The following is a 24,295-nucleotide window of genomic DNA, read 5'->3' as shown; positions in this document are numbered from 1 at the left end:
ACAAAAAATATTTCCAAAAGTTTATGGTCGGTAAAAGTTTTTTTTTTTTTTTAAAGGATGCATTAAATTGAACAGTGAAAAACATTTATACACTACAAACAAAATTATGTTTCAAATAAATGCTGTTTTTTCATCAAAGAATCCTAAAAAATGTATCAACTCTTTTCACAAGCAGCACAACTGTTTTCAACATTGATAATAATCAGAAATGTTTCTTGAGCATCAAATCATCATAATGATTTCTGAAGGATCATGTGACGCTGAAGACTGGAGTAATGATGCTGAAAATTCAGCTTTGATCACAGGAATAAATTACAGTTTAAAATATATTCACATAGAAAACAATTATTTAAAATTCTAATAATTTTTCACAATAGAAGTTTAAAAAAAAAAAAAAAAAGTGAAAAAAACGTACAGACCCCAAACCTTTGAACGGTAGTGTAAATAAACTGTTGTCATTGAAGGTTTCGTGTTAACTTTTATGAAATAAATGTATACCAGGTTACTGCAGTTCAAATAAAAAATCATAACCTTCTAGCGGTTCATTGAATAGTGCTTTCAGTGTACGACTGATGCAGTGTTTGACCCTGTCTGCATTTTACACTCAAGAGGTTTAGTTGCGATGTAAAATATTGTAGTATTGTTATATGTAGCCTTGGTAGACACATGAATAACTGGACAGAAACACCAGCTGCAGTAGATGGAGAATAGTGTTTTATTTGCTTTGAAACTTGGTGTGCTTCTACAAAAAGTCAGAAGCCAAACTTTGGAAAGGCAGTAACAAGTCATAAGAGAATGAAGAAACTTTAGGAAAACTGATAAAGATCCCAAATCTCTCGGTCTGATATACTATCAGGTTTGTGAGTTCTTGCCCCTGCTTCTCATGATCTAAGGAGCCCACATGCTGTGAAATCACAGGATGATAAAAGCAGGAAAACACTCTTAATGTGGTCATAACCAGCGCGGTGTATACTGTGATATTGCTGTCTTGGCTGACAGGTTGCAGTGTTTTTGCAGCAGGTTTAAACGAGCATCTGACCTCCTTGTAGGGTGTAAGTGTGTTCCTGTTTAGATGCATGCGGACATTACTGCCAAACGAGAGGAGGAGAAGCACAAGAGAACGGAGAGCATCATCATGTTGTGCTTCAAAAATCAGAACCAGACATCGCTGAAATAAATGTTATAGAAGATCTGAACAGAAAATATCTTAATCATTACAAGTCTATATAAATACATCACTTTAACTAACGGCAAAAATTAAATTAGAATTGAATATCAAGGTTTGTACACGGTAATTACAGTTTGGTTCACTGCAAATAGAAGTTTAAAAGGATAGTTCATCCAGAAATGAAAACTCAGTCATTATTATTTACACATCCTTGCAATAAACTGTCCACATTATGTCCATGCAATACCAAAAGAAAAATTTGAAGAATAATCACGGTCTCATTTCCATACATAATCAAATAATGCTTCATAATTTCTCCCTGTTACATACATTTAAAAGAAAAAAAGATGATTAAATAATGACAATTCTCCTTTTTGGGTGAACTAACCCTTTAACAACCTCACTAAAATATGTATCACCTCCTTAAGTTGGACCCTCTCAATTAACACCACTACAAATCAGTTCAGGAACCAAAATAAAGTCTATTAAGACTGAGCAGAATCTCAAACAAAGGTTTGTATTGTCCTTCACTGACCCTAAATCAGACGTGTCCGGTTAAACTGAACTAGTGACAGACGTTTGTACTGAAACTACTCCTGTTCAACCTCGGAATCAGAGTCCTGATGTACATTCCTTCAATCTGAACACGCATCGGGAATGAGTGTTTTTCTTATGCTTAAATACAAACACCATCATCACAAAGCAACGTAAACCATCAAGATTGTTTTATGTTTCTAAGCAGAGGCCGCTGAACTCTCGGCCGACATTCGTGACGGATCGTTGGAGGAACACGGCAGGATCGGCTAATACACCATCAGAAAACCAGAGAGAGTGGAGGGGGCAAATGAAGATGTGAACACCAGAGGGATGCATGTATCAGAGACAAGCAGAGGACCAGGGCGTGTTTGATCCGTGGAAATCATTTAAGTCACTTCTTGGGGGGGCTGTAGGGCTCCAGCAGCTGCTTGGAGAAAGTGTTGACCTTGTCCGCTCCTCGAACCTCGTGAGGCAGCAGAGGCAACTTTATTATGTGGAAATCTTCATATAAATCCTCCATCTGAGAGAGAGAGCGAGAACGAGAGGAAAGGAAAACAGGAGAGGGGAAAAAAACAAAGAGGAAAAGGATGAACACAAAGAACCACAAAAGGAGGAAGAGGAAAGAAATGCAAAGAAAAAGAGAGGAAAAGACAGAGGAAGAGAAAAGGAAAAGAGATACAACATTAAGTATTGAAGAAAAACAGAGGGGAAAAAAGGAACGGGAAAATGTAGGGGAAGGAGAAGGAAAGAGGAAGAAACCAAAGGCGGAAAGGGAAAATAGAGAGAAGGGAAAATAGAAATAATTAAGAAAAGGATAAAGAATAAGGAAGAGGAAAAAGGAGAGGACAGAAAAGAAAGTACAGACAGTAGAAGGGAAGAAAAAAAGAAAGGAAAAACAGAAGGAAAAAAGAAAGGAGAAGACAAGAGAACAGGAAAAGTAAGGTCAGGGACAAAATGTAAAAAAAGGGAAAAGGAAAAGAAAACGAAGATGGAAGGGGAAAAGTGTAAAGAAAAAGGAAAAAATAAATGGAAAAAGAAAGGAAAGTTGAGACAGAACAAGAAAAGAAAAAGAATAAGTATTAAGGAAAAAAAGAGGAAAAGAGAAAGGGAAAGTTAAGAGGATGAGTAAAGACAAAAGGAAATGTATACAGGAAAAAGAAGAAAAAAGTGGGAAGGAAAAGGAAAGAAATAAAACAGAACAGGAAAAAAAAATGGGGGGAAAGCATGAAAGAAAAAGAAAAAATAAGATGGAAAGGGAAAGGAAAAATCAGGAGAAGGTAAAGAAAGGAAAATGAATTGATCTTAATCATATCTAGTCTATAGAAATACGTCACTTTAACTGCACATATTAAATGAGATAAATTGGCAACACCACAATAAGGTTCATTTGTTAACATTAATAACCCATTACCAAACATGAACTAACGATGAGCAAAACATTATTACAGCATTCATTGATCTTTGCTAATGTTAGTTCATGTTATTTCAGTGCATTCATTTGATCTTATTAATGTACAAGTAAATGCTGAGATTAACATGAACTAGGATTAATAAATGCTCTATAAAGTGTTCATGTTAACTAATGTTAAGAAATGAAACTGTAAAGTGTTGCGAATAAACTGAATCTAGTCAGGGCTTTCACATAAGTTGTCCCACCTGGTCCAGATACTTGGACTGGATCTTGTGTCGGGCTTCACACATCTTGCAGGGTCTGTCGCTGTCGGGGAAAACCAGCTGGTTGACGATAATGTTGTGCGTGTCGATGCGACACTTGGCCAGCTCCTGAATCAAGCGCTCCGTCTCGTACAGAGACAGGAACTCGGCGATACACACGCAGATGAACGTCGTCTGCTCCTGTGGGCATCATGACAGGAGTCAACATTACACGTCGGCCCTTTTGGATCGTTTTATAACACATCTGTCCAGGCATTGCCAGGGACACTCACCGGGTCCTTAAACTGCTCGCTGACTGAGCGGATCACGGGCAGCGTCTCCTCCAGTTTAGACGCCAGCTGATCTGCATTCATGTCTCCCAGGCCCAACATGTTACACATCTGCAACGGTCAGACAGAACTACACTTAAACCCTATATTTAACTCCATTAAATCTCAAAGCAAGAAAGTTTTCTACGTTTCATTTTTCAATGCAATTTCACAAATATTCCATTTCCCAGAATGCAGTGCTGAGACCTGTGAGATGAAGGGGCTGATCTGGTTCTTGATCTGCATGAGGCGGCCCAGTCCTCGCTCCACGATGGTGGGGAAGTTGAGCAGACGCAGAGTGTGTCCCGTCGGGGCCGTGTCAAACACCACCACTGAAAAATTCATGCCTTTCACTAACCTACAGAAGAAGAAGAAAATGAATGAAATAAATTATAGTTATATATTTTATTATTAATAATAATAATAATAATGATTCATCGTATTATATATATATATATATATATATATATATATATATATATATATATATATATATATATATATATACACACCGTAGTACAGGTCAAAAGTTTGAACACATTACTATTTTTTATGTTTTTGAAAGAAGTTTCTTCTGCTCATCAAGCCTGCATTTATTTGATCAAAAATACAGAAAAAATTTTATATTGTGATATATTATTACAATTTAAAATAATTGGTTTTCAAATTATTATACTTTAAATTATCATTTATTTCTGTGATGCAAAGCTGAATTTTCAGGATCATTACTCCAGTCTATCACATGATCCTTTAGAAATCATTCTAATATGATGATTCATTATAGTGCTGGGCGGTTTACCGGTTCATACCGAATACCGGTGTTTATTTTTGTTACGATATGAATTTTTAATAAACCGCAATACCGGTGTATGTCGCTTTAATTGGAACGCGGCGCTGCGCGACACAGTCTCACCCCTCATTTACAACACACGTCTGCGGCGCATTACGGCTGCGACAAGGTTTTATTCCGTCCTCCACGCGGTGCATCAAAATAGACTAGGCGCCTATATTTAGCGAAGCGGCGCGGAGAGCCGCTTCTGGGAAGCTTCGATCTGAAACACAAGCATTGACTAGAATGGGCACGAGACGTGTGGGTGAGAGTCTTTTTTCTCGCGGCGCGCGTGTTTTTATACTGTATTAACGTATCTGAAGTGAACTGACGGTCTTTAGAAAAGTTTCTTTGGTATTACGATTGAATCTTTCTTTATCTTTCCTGATAAAGCAGTGTTTTTGAGCGTTGCTGCTTTGTGTACAGCCGTTACCGGGGAAACCACTGTTTCTGCCGCTCCTAAAGCGCGTCCTGCTGACACCTCTTTGTAAACAGCCTTGCAAACCTGTATTATTAATATTAGTGTGGATTTTTTCTATAATATTCACTCATGACAATAAAATAGGGCATTATAAGTAAATCTACTGCAGTATTTCCTCTCTCACTCAGTAGAAAATGTGGTTAACACCCATCATGCTTGAAAAAAAAAAAAAAACGGTAAAAACCGTGAAACCGGTATAATTTAGAAAAAAACCGTGATGTTGATTTTTGGTCAAACCGCCCAGCACTAATTCATTATCAAAGTTGGAAACAGTTCTGCTGCTTAATATTTTTTCATAACCTGTGATATTGTTTTAGGATACTTTGATGAATAAAAAGTAAAACAAATAAATAAATAAATAAAATAAAAAAGAAGCACATTTTTTAAAAATAGAAATCTTTTGTAACAGCAATACACACTACCGGTCTGTAATTTTGGGTCAGTCATTTTTTTTCTTTCTTTTTTGAAATAAATCAATACTTTTATTCAGCAAGGATGTGTTAAATTGATAAAAAGTGATAGTAAAGAGGATTTATATTATTAGAAAATATTTTTTATTTTGAATAAATGCAGTTCTTTTTAACCTTTTATTCATCAAATATATTAGGCAACAGAACTGTTTCCAACACTCATAATAAATCAGAATATTAGAATGATTTCTAAAGGATCATGTGACAGACTGGATGTCACATGTGACACTGAAGACTGGAGTAATGATGCTGAAAATTCAGCTTTGCATCACAGGAATAAATTATTTTTTAAAGTATATTCAAATAGAAAAGTATTATTTTAAGTTGTAATAATATTTCACAATATTACTGTTTTTTTTCTGTATTTTTGATCAAATAAACGCAGCCTTGATAAGCATTAGAGACTTATTTCAAAAAAGTAATGTTTCCAAACTTTTGACCTGTACTGTGTATATATATATATATATATATATATATATATATATATATATATATATATATATATACACACTTTTTTATATATTATATAAATATAAATTATATAGTTTTATATAATAATGATTTATCTTGTTTTATTTATCTTTATCTATTAATAATACAATTTTAGATGATAGATAAATAAATCATTTATTTTATTAGTTTAAACATTTTAAATATATAGGGATCTATTGAATGAGTTGTGTGAATAGTGTATGCCATCTAGATGTGAAACAATAGTACTGCATAAAAAGGCCTAAGCTTTATATTGTAGGACTGTTTGTTTATTGAATTATGTAATCCACAGTACTTCCTTCCCTCATGAAAGACAGTAAGTGCACACTTTCACCTTTACCTGATTTTCAGATTTCCAAACACTGTTTTGCTTTGAAGAATTTGTGATTCATTTTGGAGCTTGTTTTTCATTCATGACTTTCTACGCTCTATTGAAGAACTGTTTGAAATGCAGATGCTGGAGAAAATGAAAGCTAAATCACATCTGGTCTAAATAACCTCATGACAAGAGCTTTTCAAAACACGCTGTTGAAAGATTTAGACTACATTTTGAGGTCATTACAGTGGAATAAGTTGAACTCATCTGACCTCATGACCTCTGCGTAGCTCATGGCCTCATCGATGCCGGGGAAAGCACTCATGGCTTCCTGCATCATCTTCTTCCCCATACTGAGCATGTTGTCCTCCTCAAAGAACTCATCGGGCAGCTCTGCCACACCCAGACTGGGGTCGATCTCCTACAGAGACAGAGCACAGTCTCATCTCATGCATTTCATCATCTAAATGCAGTTATGTTCAATTCATTTTAAACACAGGCATGTTTAACTAAATCTCAAACAACAAGGGCCTTTAAACCAGATAATAATACATGGTTTCTGTAAAGCAATCCCGGTTTCACATCACTTTCTTTTTTCTTGCAACATCTTCACGGCCATTTTGTGTTTGTGTGAGGCAAGAACAGCACAAGTTCTTGACGTGAATCACACACGTGTTTAAGCATGTCCCACGTGTCTCAACTTAATTGTACTAAAATGAGATGTAGGGCTGGGCAAGACTAACCAGTTTAAAAATTCAGCTTTTTGTGTGACACACTGCTTTAAAGGGATAGTTCACCCTAAAATTAAATGTTATCATTTACCCTCGTGTTGTTCCAAACCATAGACTGTAAAAAAAGATGGACGACGACACCCCTTCACTCTCTTCCATTGGTGAAAACTGAAGCCGCCAAAAGTCCTAATATGGCGCTGACATCTTGCACAGATTTGGGACCTGCTTCTGCGCAGCAGTGAGCCGGAAGTAAAGCCGCAATATCAAGGTCCCGACCTCACTTGCGCAGAAACCTTTAGTACAATTTACTGCAGAACAACTCATTATGTCAGTGTGAAATAAACCGTTATGGACATGTAGAAATTAAAGCTGAAGCTCCAATCTCCTCCCGAAAATCCCCCCAAAAGTCTGTTGGTCCTAAGTGACTACTTCGTTTAGAGAAGCTGTCAATCACAGCTGTCGATCATGACGTCACATTTCCATTTTTATAGCGTCAAATAACTAACTACGGCCAAACTTATATAAAAAAAAAATGAACACCTAAATTTACATCAGCGTAAAAAAAAAAAACTACCTAAAATGACAGAAAACATCTTTGGAAAAATGTATTTGAAGTGTAATTTGATTGTTTAGTTTCCATCGCATTAATTCGACTTCATGGGGAGGCGGGCTTTATGAGCTATACTGGGACCAGCCAGTGATCGAGGGCGATCGAGACGCTTTGCCTTCACTTTTCAGTACTTGAGCTTGTTCCAAACCAGTAAGACTTGTTCATTTTTTGGAACACAAATGAAGATTTTCTTGATGAATCATTCATAAAGAGATTGTAAAATCCATTTTAATCTAGCGGTTTAATCCATGTCTTTTGAAGAGAAACAATCGCTTTAGTATATCGCATTTAGGCTTTTATTTACATATAAACATTGATCAACGAACATAAACAGAAGCTCAAACGTCCTGCGTAACACCAGAATGAGCCTCATTGGTTCTTGCTGAAGCTCAAACGTCCTGCGTAACACCAGAATGAGCCTCACTGGTTCTTGCTGAAGCTCAAACGTGCTGCGTAACACCAGAATGAACCTCATTGGACATGGGTGAGTAAATGATGACAACTTAATTTTTGGGTGAACTTTCCCTTTAATAAGGTTGTGTATATGGACTAAATAGGTGATGCTGGTGAATTTAGAGCGGTTGTTTGAAGTGTACACACGGTATTCAGTGAAAACAGTGCGTGTCGTTGATAACGCACCATGGCAAAGAGGTTGTCGTAGCCCTTGACCTTGGTGGGCACCTTGGAGAACTTCTGGTCGAAGGCATCTGAGATGTTGTGTGCTGGATCTGTGGATATGATGAGGACGCTCTCTCTCACCGCCGCCAACTGAACCGCCAGACTGCAGCTGTGACACAAGCCAAAAACAACACTTAATTGAATTCTAGATAATTTATAATTCACATCAAGAGAAGAAATCAATTACACATTGCATTATTATCGAGACAAACTTTCAATATTGGCTTATTTTTTCAGCAAAATAGTAGGCAATGCTTTCTTTAGCAAGCCAACACAAAAACGACAAGTGAACTTAATTTATGGTCAATAAGAAAAATCTAGGAAATAAGAACAGTTTGTGAATCAAGCCATTTATAAACACCTGTTGCTGTGAAATCACATATCATATTATGATTAAAGTGGCTCTATAGGTGGCAGAGGTTTTCAGACAGAAATGCAACTTAAATATGAGTTGTTTAGATGGCTAATACCACTCACTTTCATTCATCTATTTGTCTATCTGTGGTAGTTGAATAAATTATAATGAATAAGAATAATTATTCACAAGGAAAGAGATTTTAAAAACTACTCGCACGTGACGTGTTTTTCAAAAATTTCAGAAATGACTATTTCGACGTAGGTCAGGTTGCAGGTAGATTATATTAAGAGATGTGTTTGTTTTTAGTTGCAGAGTGTTTTAACCTGTATTTTAATACAGTAAAACAGCAAATATGTATGAATAATCTTCTGTGATGTGTTGCAGCTAAAGCAGCACTGACAGCTAACAGCAAAAACACTATCGTCTGTTCACCCACCTGCATGTTGTCTTGCCCACGCCACCTTTACCCCCGACAAAGATCCATTTGAGTGATTTCTGCTCTATAATATTCTTCAATGTCGGCTCTAAAGGCTCTACATCAGGCGCATCTTCAAACTCGTCTTCCACTGAAGCTGCCATCTTGCTCTCAAGTCAGATGGAATACACCAAAGCGGCAGCTGCACACTCCGCCATTTTGGCTCCGCAACGGTAGAAACAACGCACTTTAACGGACGGGCATTAGATCCAAAATGGCCAGGGAACGGTGAACAGTGACGAACGGAAGTGTGCTGATTACTCTGATGACTCAGCCGGACTGCACCAACTACTTTCATTGAACAAGAATATTCTAGAAGTGGTCATTTAGATTTATTTCTTATTTAAATGAAATGTAAATACACTTCTAATAGTAATATCACATTTTGGGCGAGTAGTAGCTTGAAGCGTTTAATATTTCTCTCATGCATTGTTCATTTGCGAATGAAAGACAGAATCACACAAAACTTTGAAGAATTTGGCAACCTTTATTGTGTTATAATCCTATTCTTGTGCCATTATTGCACATGAACAAAACAGATATTTTAATAGCATGTCTGTTATCTTTTGTTGGCAAATGTACATTTATATGGCACCAAGCAACTCTTTTTTAAAAATTAAATTCATTTTATTGTGAAACAAAATATAATGTTGTGATGATTGTACTTCACATATTTATTACATCTTTTTTTTTACATTTGTGTTGTGCTAGAGCTACGTTTCAATTCTGAATCGAACACCGGGGAAGAAAATTAAGAACAGTAACTCATCCAATACGATATCTAAGAGCAGTATACGTTGATTTCAAGATTTTCAGATGCTGTTTTTGGAATTCAATCACATCTTAAGTCACAATGATTCAGTACAAAGATACAAAGGGAGGCTTGAGCAGAATGGGATATTTTGTGAATATAGTCTGAGGCCAAACATGGGGTTTTTAACACTGTTCAGTCCGATTATAACATGATTAAGCCAGCACGATAACTGAGCAAACAAAACAACAAAGATGAAAATCTTCCTTTTTGCACAAGCAGTTCAAACTGTGACAGGTATAAGGTCATATATTCAGCTAACATACAGAAAAGACTGTTTGAACAGTATCAAAACTGACTGAAACATGTACTCATTTTTTTTTTTTTTCAGTTTGCACGAATCAGGAAAACAACAAGAAACAACTTTAAAGCCTTCACTGTAAATGTCGACTTTCAGTCAGCAACATTTGAAAGGTGCACAAAGTTTGGTGATTGTATCATTATTATTCTCTTCAAAAAATAAAGAAAGGAAAACGACTAAATACGGTCCCCACAGTTCTATCCAAACAGACAAGGCAAGGTCAAGGCGAAGCTATATGGGGACATACAGGATCCAACATGTACCCAAAAAACAAGCATTTAGAGTAAAGATGATCCAAAAACCAGTGTAAAAAGGCAACTTACATCCCAGAACCTGGAAAACAGCAGCTGACAAGGCAAAACTCAGAGTCTACCAATAAACAACCTCATCACCGACCCCGTTATGAACACAAAACGATGCATCACGACACACTGGTCATTTATTAAGCTATTTGGGTGCATCTATCCGTAGTGATCAGGGACAGAGAACGGAGAAAATCCTGGAAAAAATATGTAAAACTACCACCTCAAACACCTGTTAGTGCATCACGAGCTTGCAAGTAAAAACAAAAACATTATCATGGCACACGTTCTATTGTAAATCAGGTTTGCTCATGTAATTAAGTTTTTTCAGCATTCTAATTTCAGAGCCTTAACAGGCACATTCACAGCTAGCAGAAATAAAACTCCGCCCACCGGACTCAAATTCAGAAAGGGACAATCTCATTGGCGGAATGGGTGGGTTTCACATCCAATCAGAGGGACGCGATTGCACATTTCATGAATTCGATTAGAAGAAAAAAGAATAAAGTACACAATTGATTTATTCAACCCCTAAAAGGCTCTTTAAATCGGCCCTTAAAACACTATCTTCATTAGAGTTGCTTCAGTGTTTTTTTCATTTTGCGAAACTTGTACACATGTATATGTGCTCGAAAAGCGCTTTGACATGCAAGTGACAGGCCTCTTAAATGTAACACTGGATCCTGTTTTTACAGTCTGTCAGCACGCACACACACACACACAGTCACGCCACCTTCATTTGTTCATTCTACTGTCCCCAGCGTGTTCATTGCATTATCATTGGCATGTCCCTCGGGATGCGCAGGCACTCTCAGTTGGTCTCGTAGGAAGACAGCAGTGCGGCGTCGACCGGCTCCATACAGGAAGGGCAGGTGAAGGAGCGCATGAGCCAGGCGTCAATGCAGTCCACGTGATAGATGTGCATGCAGGGCAGGAACCGGATCGGGTCGCCGTACTCAAAGTCCATCATGCAGATCACACACCTGGGGGCAGATGTCATGAAGTGACATTTTTACTTCATACACACTAAAAACAGTTTCCACACATATTAGGATGTTCCCTGGATCAGTGTTGGGGGTAACTCATTACAAGTAACTTGAGTTACGTAATCAGATTACTTTTTCAAGTAACTAGTAAAGTAACGCATTACTTTTAAAATTTACAACAAAATATGAGAGTTACTTTTTCATATAATGAGTAATAAGTTATTTTGTTTTCCCATGTATTGACTGACAGCTCTCTCGTCCCCATGTTGAGACAAATCGAAGTGCAGAGGCGTGTGTGTAAACATGATGGTTACTGTAGTTCTTGACTAAATGCGAGCGTGCATTTAAAAAAGATTAAATATTCCTCAAAATGAATAAAATCAGTGAAATGCAGAATCAGAATACTATGCAAACCTCCAATAACTAAATAGGTTAAATAAAATGCATTAAAAATGCTGTTTTTTATGCATTTAATCTTACTTTATTGACCAATGTACTTACTTCTGACCTTCGAGGATTCAGTTAAACCATAATAAAAACTGACTATATATTTCTGTGTTTTTATTACTAAAGTGAGTGTTAAACTTTTTTCTCCTGCATCCTATTGTTCCATTATCCAGAACAGCAGCTGAAAGGTTTGTTTGAGCGGCGCCCTCTACTGTACACACGTGAATTAGCATTTCCTTCATCCTGAGGATTATTTCACTTTTGGTGTGAAAGGATCTTTACATTTGCTCAAAAATACAACTTTTTTGTTATAAAAAAACAAGCCCAGCCCAGGTGAAAAAAAGTAATGCAAAAGTAAGGTAACGCATTACTGTTCTAAAAAAGTACCTAAGCAACACAATTAGTTATGCATTACTTCTCAAAGTAACTTTCCCCCAACACTGCCCTGGATACCACGTACTCTTTGATCTTCTTGTCGGACGGTTCTGAGCCTGGGTCGAAGATCCCACGGGGCAGGTGTTGGATGAGGCCGATGCGCTGAGCGATACGGACCTGCTCCTCCTCCGTCAGCTGAGTGGCCAGGCGTGTCTGACTGGGCGTGGGATGGTACACTGGCACCTGCACCTGCTCCTGGGGGTCACGAGCGTTTGATCACATCATTAATAAAGCCCTCGTGTGGTTAGAGCGCACAGGACGGCTTATTAGAAACAGGAGGAATGGATCAGGGACATGTCTTTGAGGCAGCATCATTCAAAGCATTGCAAACACTTCAGTCCTAGAGAGCCACTGTCCTGCAGGGTTTATCTCCAACCCTAATCAAACTCACATGAACCAGCTAATCAATGTCTTCAAGATTACTAAGGCTACAGGCAGGTGACGGGGTTTTTCAGGACAGTGTCTCTCCAGGGCCGAACTTGCCTACCTCTGCTCTAGAGTGTGACAAAATAAAGGAAATGGCATAAACATATTCATCAATATAAGTCTGTGAATGCAACCATTAGTAGATATCTTCATGCCATGCGTGATGAAAAATTCTTTTTTTACTGCCCTTTCTCTCTCGTTTTAGATTAACTTTAAAATGGGCAAGCTTTAAACTTAGAACCATGTGACATTTTTTACTTTATTTACAAATTTTTGTAAAGACTTTTATACAGACTTTATATCTCGCAATTGCGACTTTATTTCCCAGAATTGCGACTTTATAACACGCAATTCTGACTTTATATCTCGCAATTGCGACTTTATTTCTCACAATTCTGACTTCATATCTCGCAATTGTGAGAAAAAAAAGTCACAATTCTGACTTGATATATCGCAATTGTGAGAAAAAAAGTCAGAATTGTGAGATAAAAAGTCGCAATTATTATTTTTTAAAAAATTTCTGTGGCGGAAACAAGCTTCCATAGTTAAGCTTCTGTTTATGTTCGTCATATTTTTTTATTATATAAAGTGAATGTGTCTCTTCAGAAAAAGAGGTCTCTTTAACCAAACCGTTCAATTCATATGGATTAGTTTTACGATCTCTTTATGGACTTTTTGAAGCGTCAAAGTGGTAGTTGCGTAGACTGTCAATGAAGATGTGTCTTGAAGAAGTGCTCTGAAACCCTTTTAAATATCAGGACACAAAACAAGAAACTTTTAAAAAAAATTAAAAATTCAAAACTTTTTCATGTAACTGCCAAAACACTAACTTTTTTTGTTTGTTAGTTTTTTTTACATGTTCACTCCGTTATATTACTGTTGTTTTTTCTTCTTTTGTCTTGTTTCAGAGTAATAATTATACATTTAAGTACTGAGTAAAATCAATAACAGCAGGGTTGTGTTTAGGGTTAGCTGCAAGCAAGTATGCATAATTCACTGTTATCACTTCAATAAGTACATGTAATATATGTAAGAAGGACTCTAAAAAATGTTTTAATTGAGTGTAACAAAGTAAATACAATTTAAAAAACTACAGAGTAAATTAGTCATGTAAATGTCAACAATTACGTTGTGTCGCAAGTTTTGTAGTTTTAATGAAATGAGTATAGATGTGTTTCACTTTAAGGAAGTATTTCTTTAAAATGTAAAGCAGGCTTTCAAAAGAATGTTCTAGCAAAGCTCAGACACTATTTATTTGACTTCTTTTTAACATATATTAAACATATGTCATAATAAATATGATCTCTTGTCTTTACTTATTTAAATTCATTAACAATATCTGAATATGGTGTTTATATCCTAGAATGCCATATTAGTACCAAAGCGTCCATAACAATGGTGGTACATTTTTCACAGTCAGAGGTCACAATCAATACAACCTGCTAAAGATACTGTGGTATGACCAGCTGCTTTTCTCAAAACCCTGCCAAGTGCCAACAGAAAACTTCACCTGCTGTTCTTGTAGATGATCAAGAGCACACAGTCAGGGCTCTTTACTACCATTCATAACAGTTATCCCAAACAATCTGAGCTAGTCTGCAGTCAGACAGTATTGTGAGCAGCTGAATGTCTGTCGCTCGGACAGAGCTGTGGTTGTTTCTCACACCCACACACACACACACACACACACCTGGTAGGGTGGCGGAGGCTCTCCGGGCAGACTCGCCCCCTCGGACTCGTTCAGCAAGGACAGATCATCAGCGCCTTGAGAAGACAGACAGTTCCCCATTGAGCTGACCCTAAACGGCACAACAGACCCTTCAAATTCAGGCCTATGTGGCCTTTAAAAGACTCAGTTCTGTCCGTCTGAAGCCCGTTGTGTCTGGTGTCTGTCTATGTAGAAAAACAAACGCCTCGCCAGCCAACGGTTTCGATTTTCACACACACAAAAAAAATATGTTTTAAAAAGCCGTAATCCTGGTAAACGTTCACTTCCCGGTTGGTTTAATCCTCACGGGTGTGCCCGCTTTGCGTGACATATAATATGCAGTTATTATGGCCTGTGCAGGGCAATATTTTTAGGTGAGACCTCTTGACGACTCCATATCTCCTTTCATTGTTTACAAACTCTTGGACCGGAAGTCGGTTGATCCGTGGATTGTGGGTAATGTAGTTTTTGCACAGAAAGCTGCCATTGAAACCAAATATTTGAGAACATAAGGAAGCCCATTTCGCTTTTGTATATCTAACACTATTCTAAGAAATACATTTAAAAATCTTCATGATATATAAATATGTTTATTTTCCGGTCTTGCATTATTCCAAAACTTAATTCAAACTGTCTTACCACCTAAATGGCGAAGGGTGTCAGTGTGTTTCAGAACTCCTTCTTCAGCGCCGCCTGGCTTTCCAAACCGTCGCCGAAGAAGATGACGCAGCGCACCTGACAGGCGTGTTTTTAGCTTGTTAGCTAGAGAGCTACATTTCTAATCGCTTATTAACTGTCCCTCGCTTTCAAAACCAAACATTTCCTTGGGATATAAAAGTGTACAACGGTCCCGAATCGAGAAGAAAGAAGACGGCAGAGGCAGAGCAGTCATGCAGATCACACTGAAGACTTTGCAGCAGCAGACCATTCAAATAGACATCGACGATGACCAGACGGTATTCACGCGTTTATTTACGCGCATTTAAACACGTTAACAGCAAGTAAAAGTACTCTGAGTGAATGAATATACATGACAGCAGTGTGTTTCGAGCGGAGAAGGGTGTGGAGGGGTCTATTCAAGACGTTAATTCATTTATGATTCATTGGGGGTCAGCTGGGCGATTGATAGATGATAAGAAATAGGTCTGTATATTTAAAGTGTAAATTAAATTAATTTGTCAGGTTGGTATTTTACAGTATAGTATAGGATTTAAGATTTATAGTATAAATTTGTTGTTATAATAATATTATGACAGGATGTTTGGTTGCTTAAAATACAGTGTATTCTTTTCCTTTGACGTAAATGTATCATTTGAACAATTATAGATGATCGTTTTTCCTCAGGTGAAGGCATTGAAAGAGAAGATCGAGGCTGAGAAGGGCCGAGACAGTTTTCCCGTAGCAGGACAGAAGCTCATCTATGCAGGGAAAATCCTGCAGGATGACACACCCATCAAGGAGTACAAAATCGATGAGAAGAACTTCGTGGTGGTGATGGTGTCAAAGGTAAGATGTCAGAAATGTTTTTGGCCATCAGAATTGGAAATGAATCATGCAGTTAAAAAGGTCGGACTAATTTAATTTGTTTGTTTTTTCTCCTTCCAGACGAAAGCAGCAGGATCAGCCGCCCCACCCTCAGAACCACCCAAATCTGTCGCAGCGTCTTCCTCTTCCTCGTCTCCTCCTCCTCCTCCTCCTCCTCCGGCCCCTGCAGCCATCCCAATCCCGAGTGACGAGCGTTCAGACGACCCGCCTGCAACCGTCTCACCTGTACAGAGTCCCGAAGAGTGAGGCTAAACTATGATTCCTTGCAGAAATTATATCTTTTTCAATAGTATTTATCCCGCAGTAGATATATTTGCTTGAATGGGCTCGACTGCTTTACATTATTTTCATGTGAGAGCGAAAATATGTTTCCCTAACAAGTTAATGATTCATACTTAATCTTAGATTTCAGTCCATCAAGGCATCTGAAATATTAACTAAGTGCAATCTAGTGATTTTTCGATACATATCGATACTGAAATATCTGAAACACTTTTAATACTCATTTTCCGCAGAAAAGATACACGATGCCAGCTGCGATACAAACCCGCCTCCTCTCACTCACTCGTTTCATTTGCTCCGTTTGAATAGTGTTGCTGTTACAGGGCTTGAATTTCAGCGTAGGATTGCACATATTGCGCATAATTTTACTCATTCCAGCAGATTTTGTGATCTCACCCAAAGTGCGGCACATAAAGCCGCCTCTCAGTTATAAAATGAGTTCTTTTTCGCTGCTTATTGCTCTTAAACAGTAAAATACACACAAAATAATGTCGTTGCGAGTACATAAACAGTCATTTATGTTTTAAGTGAACGTAAACAGTTGAGAAAGAAAATGCATGTGTAACAGTATAATGGATCCGTGCCTCAGGTCTTAAAGTGACAGCAGCCTAATATTCCTGCTGCAAAATTATGAGATAATATAAAAAATATCTATATGGCAGTTTTTCCCCATGGTATCGATGTCAAAATTGTGGCCAGTGAAAATGCTGAGTGGCTAGTAACTTTGGGAAACCACTAAACACAGTGGCTGGTGAGCAAAAAAACTTAATGTCATGCCCTGATTCTAATGTATAATGATCTAAAATGAATTTATTTTTTTATTTTTTTACTTTTAGATATACCAATATATAAAATTACCCTCAATGCTAGTTCAAATTAAAGTTGGTATGAATCAAGTTGCGATAGACTTTTCTTGTCTGTTGTAACGTATAAAAGCTTCTCGAAACAAGATCAAATGTGGGGCGGGGCTTGATTTTGTCCATAGGGAATTGATTGGATGGTCATGGTTTGCTATTGGTCGATGTCATGTGAGTGACAGGTTGCCAGTAAACACGTCATCAGAGAAGAGAAGACGCTGCAAGAGGGAGGGGAAGCTATTTTGATTAAAGGTTACGAGGACACATGAATTTTAAAAAATGTTTCGATTTTGATTTCACGGTGACTTTAATGTTTGTCGCTGAGCATTTGTACTATACGAACAGCACCCTCAATCATATAAAGTATTAATTATAATGAAAGTTTGTGTGTTTTGCAGTCGCACAGGTCAGGTGGCTGATGGGGAAGATGCGTCTTCAACATTAGGTAATTAGAGAATCAAGCTGAGACCATTGCCTTCATCAGCTTTACTTAATAAAAATCTCCTCTGGATGGTTAATTTGCAGCAAATGTGTAAAGAAGCATTCATTAACAAACATACAGTTGGGAAAATCCAGTCTCTCTCTCTCTCAGATGTTCTTGCATGCGTGTTTTTGTAGTTACAGGTCAAGAGTACGACGCCATGCTCACTAATATCATGTCTATGGGCTATGAGAGAGATAAAGTGGTGGCGGCGCTCAAGGCCAGTTATAACAACCCTCACCGCGCTGTGGAGTATCTGCTCAACGTGAGCGTGGCTTTCTTTCCTAATGCATTTATAACGCCAGGCACATGTTCTCATTTTTATTCTTGTGCGTGTTTTACGAACACTACATGATTGTGAATCCGAGTGTGTTGTTTCAGGGGATCCCTACTGTCCCGGTGCAGGAGACCCGTCCTGCTCGAGTCCAGCTCCCCACAGACACACAGCCCACTGAAGGTGAGCGGCTGACTCAAACACACGTGCTTTCTTTACAATCAGAGGAACCATCATTTCAACACTTTTACAAGTTTGGGGGATTTTTATCTTCTTATCAATGGTGAAAACAGTTGCTTAATACAGGGTTTCTGTGCGTCTTAACCCCGGTTTCACAGACGAGGCTTAAGTCTAGTCTCAGATTAAAATGCATGTTTGATCTGTTGTAACTGAACGCAACTTGCACTGATTTATCTTAAAATATGTCAGTGCCATTGTTTTGTCTCAAGATGCACACCAGTAATGTTTTTTTTAAGGGACGTTTATAAAAGCTGCTTAAATGTCCTAATTTAACTAAGGCCTAATCCTGACTTAATCTAAACCCTGTCTGTGAAACCAGGCTTTTAAATCTTAAAACGTCTTAATTCATCCTTACACAAATGAAGACCTTTGAAAGGGTGTAAATCAGAGCAGAAATAAGGCATGGCATTAAATGTTGCGTGCAATTTTGTCCTGTCTTCAATACAAATGTCTCAGCATCTTTACATGAAGATGCATTTATTTGAGATGCAATTGTTAAAACGAAGTCTTGGAAAAATGAACAAAATTAAGTGAGTCTATGCTTAAAAAAACAAAAATATGTGTCAATGAGTTATCAAAACTTCCCTTTGAATTAAGTTGATTTTTCTGAGCCCATTGGCAGATGTGTGTTCTTGTTTTAATCATAAACGTGCTTCACAGTAAACAAGACTTCGTATTTTAAATGCTTTTAAATGTTTTTTGCAGTTGGAGAGTAAAAGCTTTTTTTTTTTTGGTTAACTAAATTCAAAAGTAATGGATATCTGCTGGGAGTTGCTGATAAAACTCATTGTGTTTCTCCCTAGACATTTACATTTAGAGAACATTGTGTTCCATTCAACTTACTCCTCATCCTTACTTGGTCTTTAAAAAAGTAAAACCTGCAGAAAAAAACCTGTTAATATTTTTGTGGAAACCGCAATACATTTTTTTTGTTCGATAGAAAGTTTAAAAAAACAGCATTTATTTGAAATAGAAACTTTTGAATGGTTTTGTACATTAAGCAAAAATAAATTTCCACACGGTTCTTTAAGTTCGCACAAAAAGAACATGTAATAATTTGTACATAAATGCAACGATATGTAATATATGTTACATTTTAATCAATAGAAGAAAATTCATGCTGAAACTTTAATGACTATTGAGTGATACCGCAAGAAAATGTACAAGTTTGAATTATAGTTGAAAATGAATCAATGCAAACTTACAAACTTTATATCCATTTTTACTGCTGAATTTAAAAGTTGGGTAACACTTTATTGTAAGATGACGTAGTTAAACATGACTATATGTACTTACTGTAGTAATAACAGTAAATCATGCATGATTATAAGTAACTAACCCTAAAACAAACCCTAGCCATTACTCTATAGTAAGTGTATGTAGTTAATTAATATTACTCAGTACTTATTTGAGTAGGTACAATGTAACTACATCACCTAAAATAAAGTGTAACCAAAAGTAAAGAACCAATAGAAAAACTTTTAATGGGGATTTAATGATTTTAATCAAATAAAATGCACATTCAAATCATTGCAATATTACAGTCATTGCACATACATTTTCAGTATCTGTTATTTATCAGTAGTATCATTGAGTAGTATCAATTTATTTTTATATTTTTCATTTTAAAGTTTCAGTAATTTTGTTATGTGTTTTGTCATTTTTATACATTGTTTTTTAAAATTCTATCTAGTTATTTTTTTAATTCAGTTTTAATCATTTTTAGCTGAAAATAAAATGTTGTTTTGGCAACCCGCAAATTTATTTATTTTTTTTTTTTTAGATACTTTTATTTCAAGCAACAGAAAGTGTTCTCTTGTTGTGGTCTTAGCTTCAGTGAACTGTATTGTTTCCGCAGGCGAGAACCCCCTGGAGTTCCTGCGCTCTCAGCCTCAGTTCCAGAGCATGAGGCAGGTGATCCAGCAGAACCCGTCTCTACTGCCGGCCCTCCTGCAGCAGCTGGGACAGGAGAACCCCGAACTACTGCAGGTGACGAGAACACTCCCCTCAGCCTGTGTGTGTGTGTGTGTGTGTGTGAAGCCTTTTACTCACGGTGTGATCATGTGTCACTGACCGCAGCAAATCAGCCAGCATCAGGAGCGCTTCATCCAGATGCTGAACGCACCGGTGGGCGAGGGCGAGGGCGGAGAGGGGGCAGAGTTTGGAGATCTGGGTGCGATCGGTGACGAGGCATCGCCCGAGAGTTACATCCAAGTGACGCAACAGGAGAAAGAAGCCATCGAGAGGGTGAGTGAACGCCATGGAGTCAGATAATAACGAACCGCTTTATTGATTACTAATGGTGAGTTTGAGTGCAATCCCCCTGAAATAACCTGAATAGATTAGATATTAACTTCCACTCATTTCTGCTGCTTAGTTTGTGATGCGTCACACCAGTGTTATTTTAGTATCATTTAGATGATACTATTATAGTTTTTATTAATATTTAACATTTTTTTGCTGTATTTATTTATTTTTAATATGTCAGTATATAGTAAAGTAAGAAGTCTTTTCTGCTCACCAAGGCGGCATTTATTTGATTAGAAATACAGTGAAGACTGTAATATTGTGAAATATTATTACAGTTTAAAATAGCTGTTTTCTATTTGAATATATTAAAAATGTAATTTATTCTTGTGATGCAAAGCTGAATTTTTAGCATCATTTATAATAATCAGAACGGTTTCTTGAGCATCATATTAGAGTGATTTCTGAGGGATCATTTGACACTGACACTGGAGTAATGATGTTGAAAATTCAGCTTTGATCACAGGAATAAATTACATTTGACAATATATATACAAAACAGTTATTTGAAATGGTAATGATATTACACAATGTTACTGTTTTACTGTATTTTTGATCAAATAAATCCAGCCTGCAACTTATTCCAAAATTATTCCCATAGTATAGTTTTTATGAATTTGTATTTCAGTTATAGCTTTACAACTAAATCAACTAAATGAAAATGACTAGCTGAAATAAAACAGTTTAAGGTTTACATTTTATTTCAAATGTTTTTATGATTTTATGATCTGTAATATACAGACGGGAAGTGAATAATCTCGACTGTCTGTGTCTCTTTCAGTTAAAAGCTCTGGGGTTTTCAGAAGCTCTGGCGGTCCAGGCTTACTTCGCCTGCGAGAAGAACGAGAACCTGGCCGCCAACTTCCTGCTCAATCAGAATTTCGAGGACGAATGAGAGTCGTGGAGAGCCCATGTGCCCCTTCCCCCGCCACCACACAAGCACTGCATCTACTCGGGACATTATTTCTTTGAGTTTACAAGTCGAGGGGAGACTGGCAAACCGGTCGGGGACGGGGCGGATGCAATCACACGGTGAACAAATTCCAATGGAATTGACGGCATTTGGGTTGAATGCACTCTAGCATGTTGAAGGGGTGTGTGTGTGTGTGTGTGTGTGTGTGTGTGTGTGTATTTGACTAAATCAGCATCAATCGAAAGCAAGCGCTCTCATAGTAGTATTATGGGCTCTGAGGAGGTTAGAGGTAGGCATACGCATTTGCTTGTTTTTAGTTGGGAAAAAGGACTAATAATATGTCTAATGGAGGATTTTATATATTTCTCTAAAACCCAGAGCTATTTCTGTATTTCTCCCAGCACACACCTCTAAAGAATGTGTTAACATATATGAAACAAGTAGTGCAACCGATAGCATTTCTATAACATTATCAGCAACAAAATGACCTGAATTGATGCTGTTTTGTAAATGAATCCATATCGCGTAGAATATCATAATCTGAGTGATGATCGTTTGAATGTACACTGTCCTAATACTAAATTTGTTTGTCTTATTTAAAGTCAACATGAAATGGCTGTTGCAAACTTCTGTAATCTGTTAAACCGGAAATCTAATTACAAAAATGTAAATGTGTCTGAAAAATAAGGGATTTGTTCCTTCTCGTCTGACAAGTTATTTTGATGAAAGATTGCACAGAATACCGTACAAATCTTGCACAAGAATGTAAATGGTCAATTTAATGTTGACTTTAAAAAAGAACTTCGTATTGAAACTGTTGTCAGAACTGCAAAACAAAGGTCAAGAGTATGAACAAGGATCATTTTCCATAGACGTTAGATCTTGTTATATTTTCTTGTATAACATGAGTGGACCAACCTGTAACTTTATACAGCGACAAAGAGGTTTTTGGCACACTAAAGCTCACTATAGAGACCTGTACCAGCATGATGACAGATTCTTAAGTCCTGTCAAAAAGAGATTTTCTTGAAGGTTGTCAGTGTAAAGCTGACAGTGTTGATGTGTTCGAAGTAAAGTCTTGTAACATTCACCTCTTACAGACAGAAAGAGCCTTCAGCATCGATTCACCATCGTTTTCACTCATAGCACAGAAATGCTCCTTTTTAATGTAGTAGCCAAACTGCCAGACAATACTTTTGTTCACCTATCAGCAGGCCTACGTGAAATCTGAATATTTGTGGAATGGCTTTAAAAATGGTAAAAACGCAACAGAGTATTATGCTTTTATTGCTGGCTAATAAAGTTATTTAATGAAGGAATGTGGTGTGTAAATGTGTTGAACTTTCTACTGATGCAGATTTCACGTGGGCCTGTTTATTAGTAATTAATAGTTTGATTTACTGTAGTAAAACTCTTCTGGGATCAATAAAACCTAATTGCAAAAGAACGTTGATGAGTTGGTGGTGATTTCCCATCATAGAACAAAACCCACACCAGGATCTTTGTACAGTCAAGAACATCATTTATTCAATCAGGTGCTGCTCTTTACAAACGTTTTAGTTTTTTATAATGGAAAAGAATCTGTAAATAACACATGCAGATTGCCAAGGGCTCCGGGGGACGGAGAGCACTGGATCAGAGGCGCTGGCTAAACTACTGTACCTAAAAACAAGCAAATCGAAAACACGTCGGCAGCAGAGAGACACAGTCCGGTTAGATAGATGTGCATTCGGCTACATGTGCACGAGTGAGTCGGGGCAGGTTCGGAATAAATAAAAGAATGCAACTAATAATCCATGCCAGTATAGATGGAGGGATGATCGATAATACTGATTTTGGTGCTGCTGACTCTTGAGGAGACAATTAGGTCACTTCACCCTAATCACTTGAGCGTGACGTGAATGTTAAAAAAATTAAAAGTAAATGAATGATGGATTAGTTTAATTTAGATGACACTCATTTAAAGTATTGCAGGGACACAAGCATCTCGATGGCAGTTGCTCGACTGGCTCGTGCAACCCTGAATTAAGGCCTGTTCACACCAAGAACGACAACTGTATTAGCATTCACACATGCACTATAAAGCGTGTTTTTCCATTCCAATGTGCTTCTTTTCCATTGTTTTGACAGCCCGCGTCTCGCATTTTGTTCTGTGTGAATGAGCCCTACGCTCTGTTTATTAAAGCGCGAGCTGCAGATTTGTAGTCGCTGCTGCTTTAAATGCTCAAGCTTTATAAAGCAAATGGAATCTGATTGGCTGTCAATGTTATCATTAATTGGCTGAAAAAACTTTCTGAAAGTAATTCCAACAATAACATTCGCTGTAGTGTGGACTCCATTATTCTCATTAGAATTGTTAATAAAATGATAAACGTTATAGACAGTTATCATACTTGGTGTGACCAGGCCTTTGTGCATCTTTTTGTTGTTCACTGCTGAAAAAAACTCTATAATGATTAATATGTTGCTTGCAAAAATTCACAGCTGCTTTTGAACTTGAACATGCAACCCGTCTGTCACTGGTCCAAGCCATTGACAACGAAGCTGCCGCCACATCTGGATCAACACTTCTAAATGCATGGCATGCTATTCTTAGTGCATCATGTCTCCTGATTAAATCCCTCCATAAGGTGCAAATCATCAGTCAAGTTCTTTAAGCAGCTAGTCTCCTGGTGCTTTAATTATACGAATGCAACTTTATGAATAAAACTGAAATAAATACAAGACGAAGAAGCATGACAGAGCTGTTGTGCCTCTCCTGGTCCAGTGCTCTCCACCTACAGCCAAAACAGACCGGGACCGCACCGCTTCCCAGGACACGCCGTCACTGCCGGTCTCAGATGTAGGAAGGGT

General features: G+C 37.5%; 3 protein-coding genes across 3 annotated transcripts; 1 reads left to right on the top strand and 2 right to left on the bottom strand.

Moving 5' to 3' along the window:
- Window positions 1–692: 692 nt before the first annotated feature.
- get3 (guided entry of tail-anchored proteins factor 3, ATPase) lies at window positions 693–9,426 on the bottom strand. The gene is made up of 7 exons (XM_081360325.1): window positions 9,089–9,426; window positions 8,256–8,403; window positions 6,548–6,696; window positions 3,895–4,045; window positions 3,652–3,759; window positions 3,362–3,559; window positions 693–2,225 (listed from the first exon to the last, which is right to left on the bottom strand). The coding sequence occupies exons 1-7, from the start codon at window positions 9,229–9,231 to the stop codon at window positions 2,097–2,099; spliced, it is 1,026 nt and encodes a 341-aa protein (XP_081216451.1). The 5' UTR covers window positions 9,232–9,426; the 3' UTR covers window positions 693–2,096.
- Window positions 9,427–9,594: 168 nt separating this feature from the next.
- Window positions 9,595–14,979, bottom strand: rnf11a (ring finger protein 11a). The gene is made up of 3 exons (XM_081360324.1): window positions 14,526–14,979; window positions 12,435–12,604; window positions 9,595–11,524 (listed from the first exon to the last, which is right to left on the bottom strand). Exons 1-3 carry the CDS (start codon window positions 14,622–14,624, stop codon window positions 11,353–11,355), a joined length of 441 nt encoding a protein of 146 aa, XP_081216450.1. The 5' UTR covers window positions 14,625–14,979; the 3' UTR covers window positions 9,595–11,352.
- Window positions 14,980–15,189: 210 nt separating this feature from the next.
- rad23aa (RAD23 homolog A, nucleotide excision repair protein a) lies at window positions 15,190–24,076 on the top strand. The gene is made up of 9 exons (XM_081361980.1): window positions 15,190–15,499; window positions 15,888–16,049; window positions 16,149–16,330; window positions 17,626–17,672; window positions 17,846–17,973; window positions 18,090–18,165; window positions 20,081–20,211; window positions 20,302–20,469; window positions 21,311–24,076. Exons 1-9 carry the CDS (start codon window positions 15,434–15,436, stop codon window positions 21,422–21,424), a joined length of 1,074 nt encoding a protein of 357 aa, XP_081218106.1. The 5' UTR covers window positions 15,190–15,433; the 3' UTR covers window positions 21,425–24,076.
- Window positions 24,077–24,295: the final 219 nt, after the last annotated feature.

The sequence above is a fragment of the Scardinius erythrophthalmus genome (assembly GCF_964197995.2).
Source record: "Scardinius erythrophthalmus genome assembly, chromosome: 3".
Taxonomy (NCBI): Eukaryota; Metazoa; Chordata; class Actinopteri; order Cypriniformes; family Leuciscidae; genus Scardinius; species Scardinius erythrophthalmus.
This window is presented reverse-complemented; position numbering and strand designations above follow the sequence as displayed.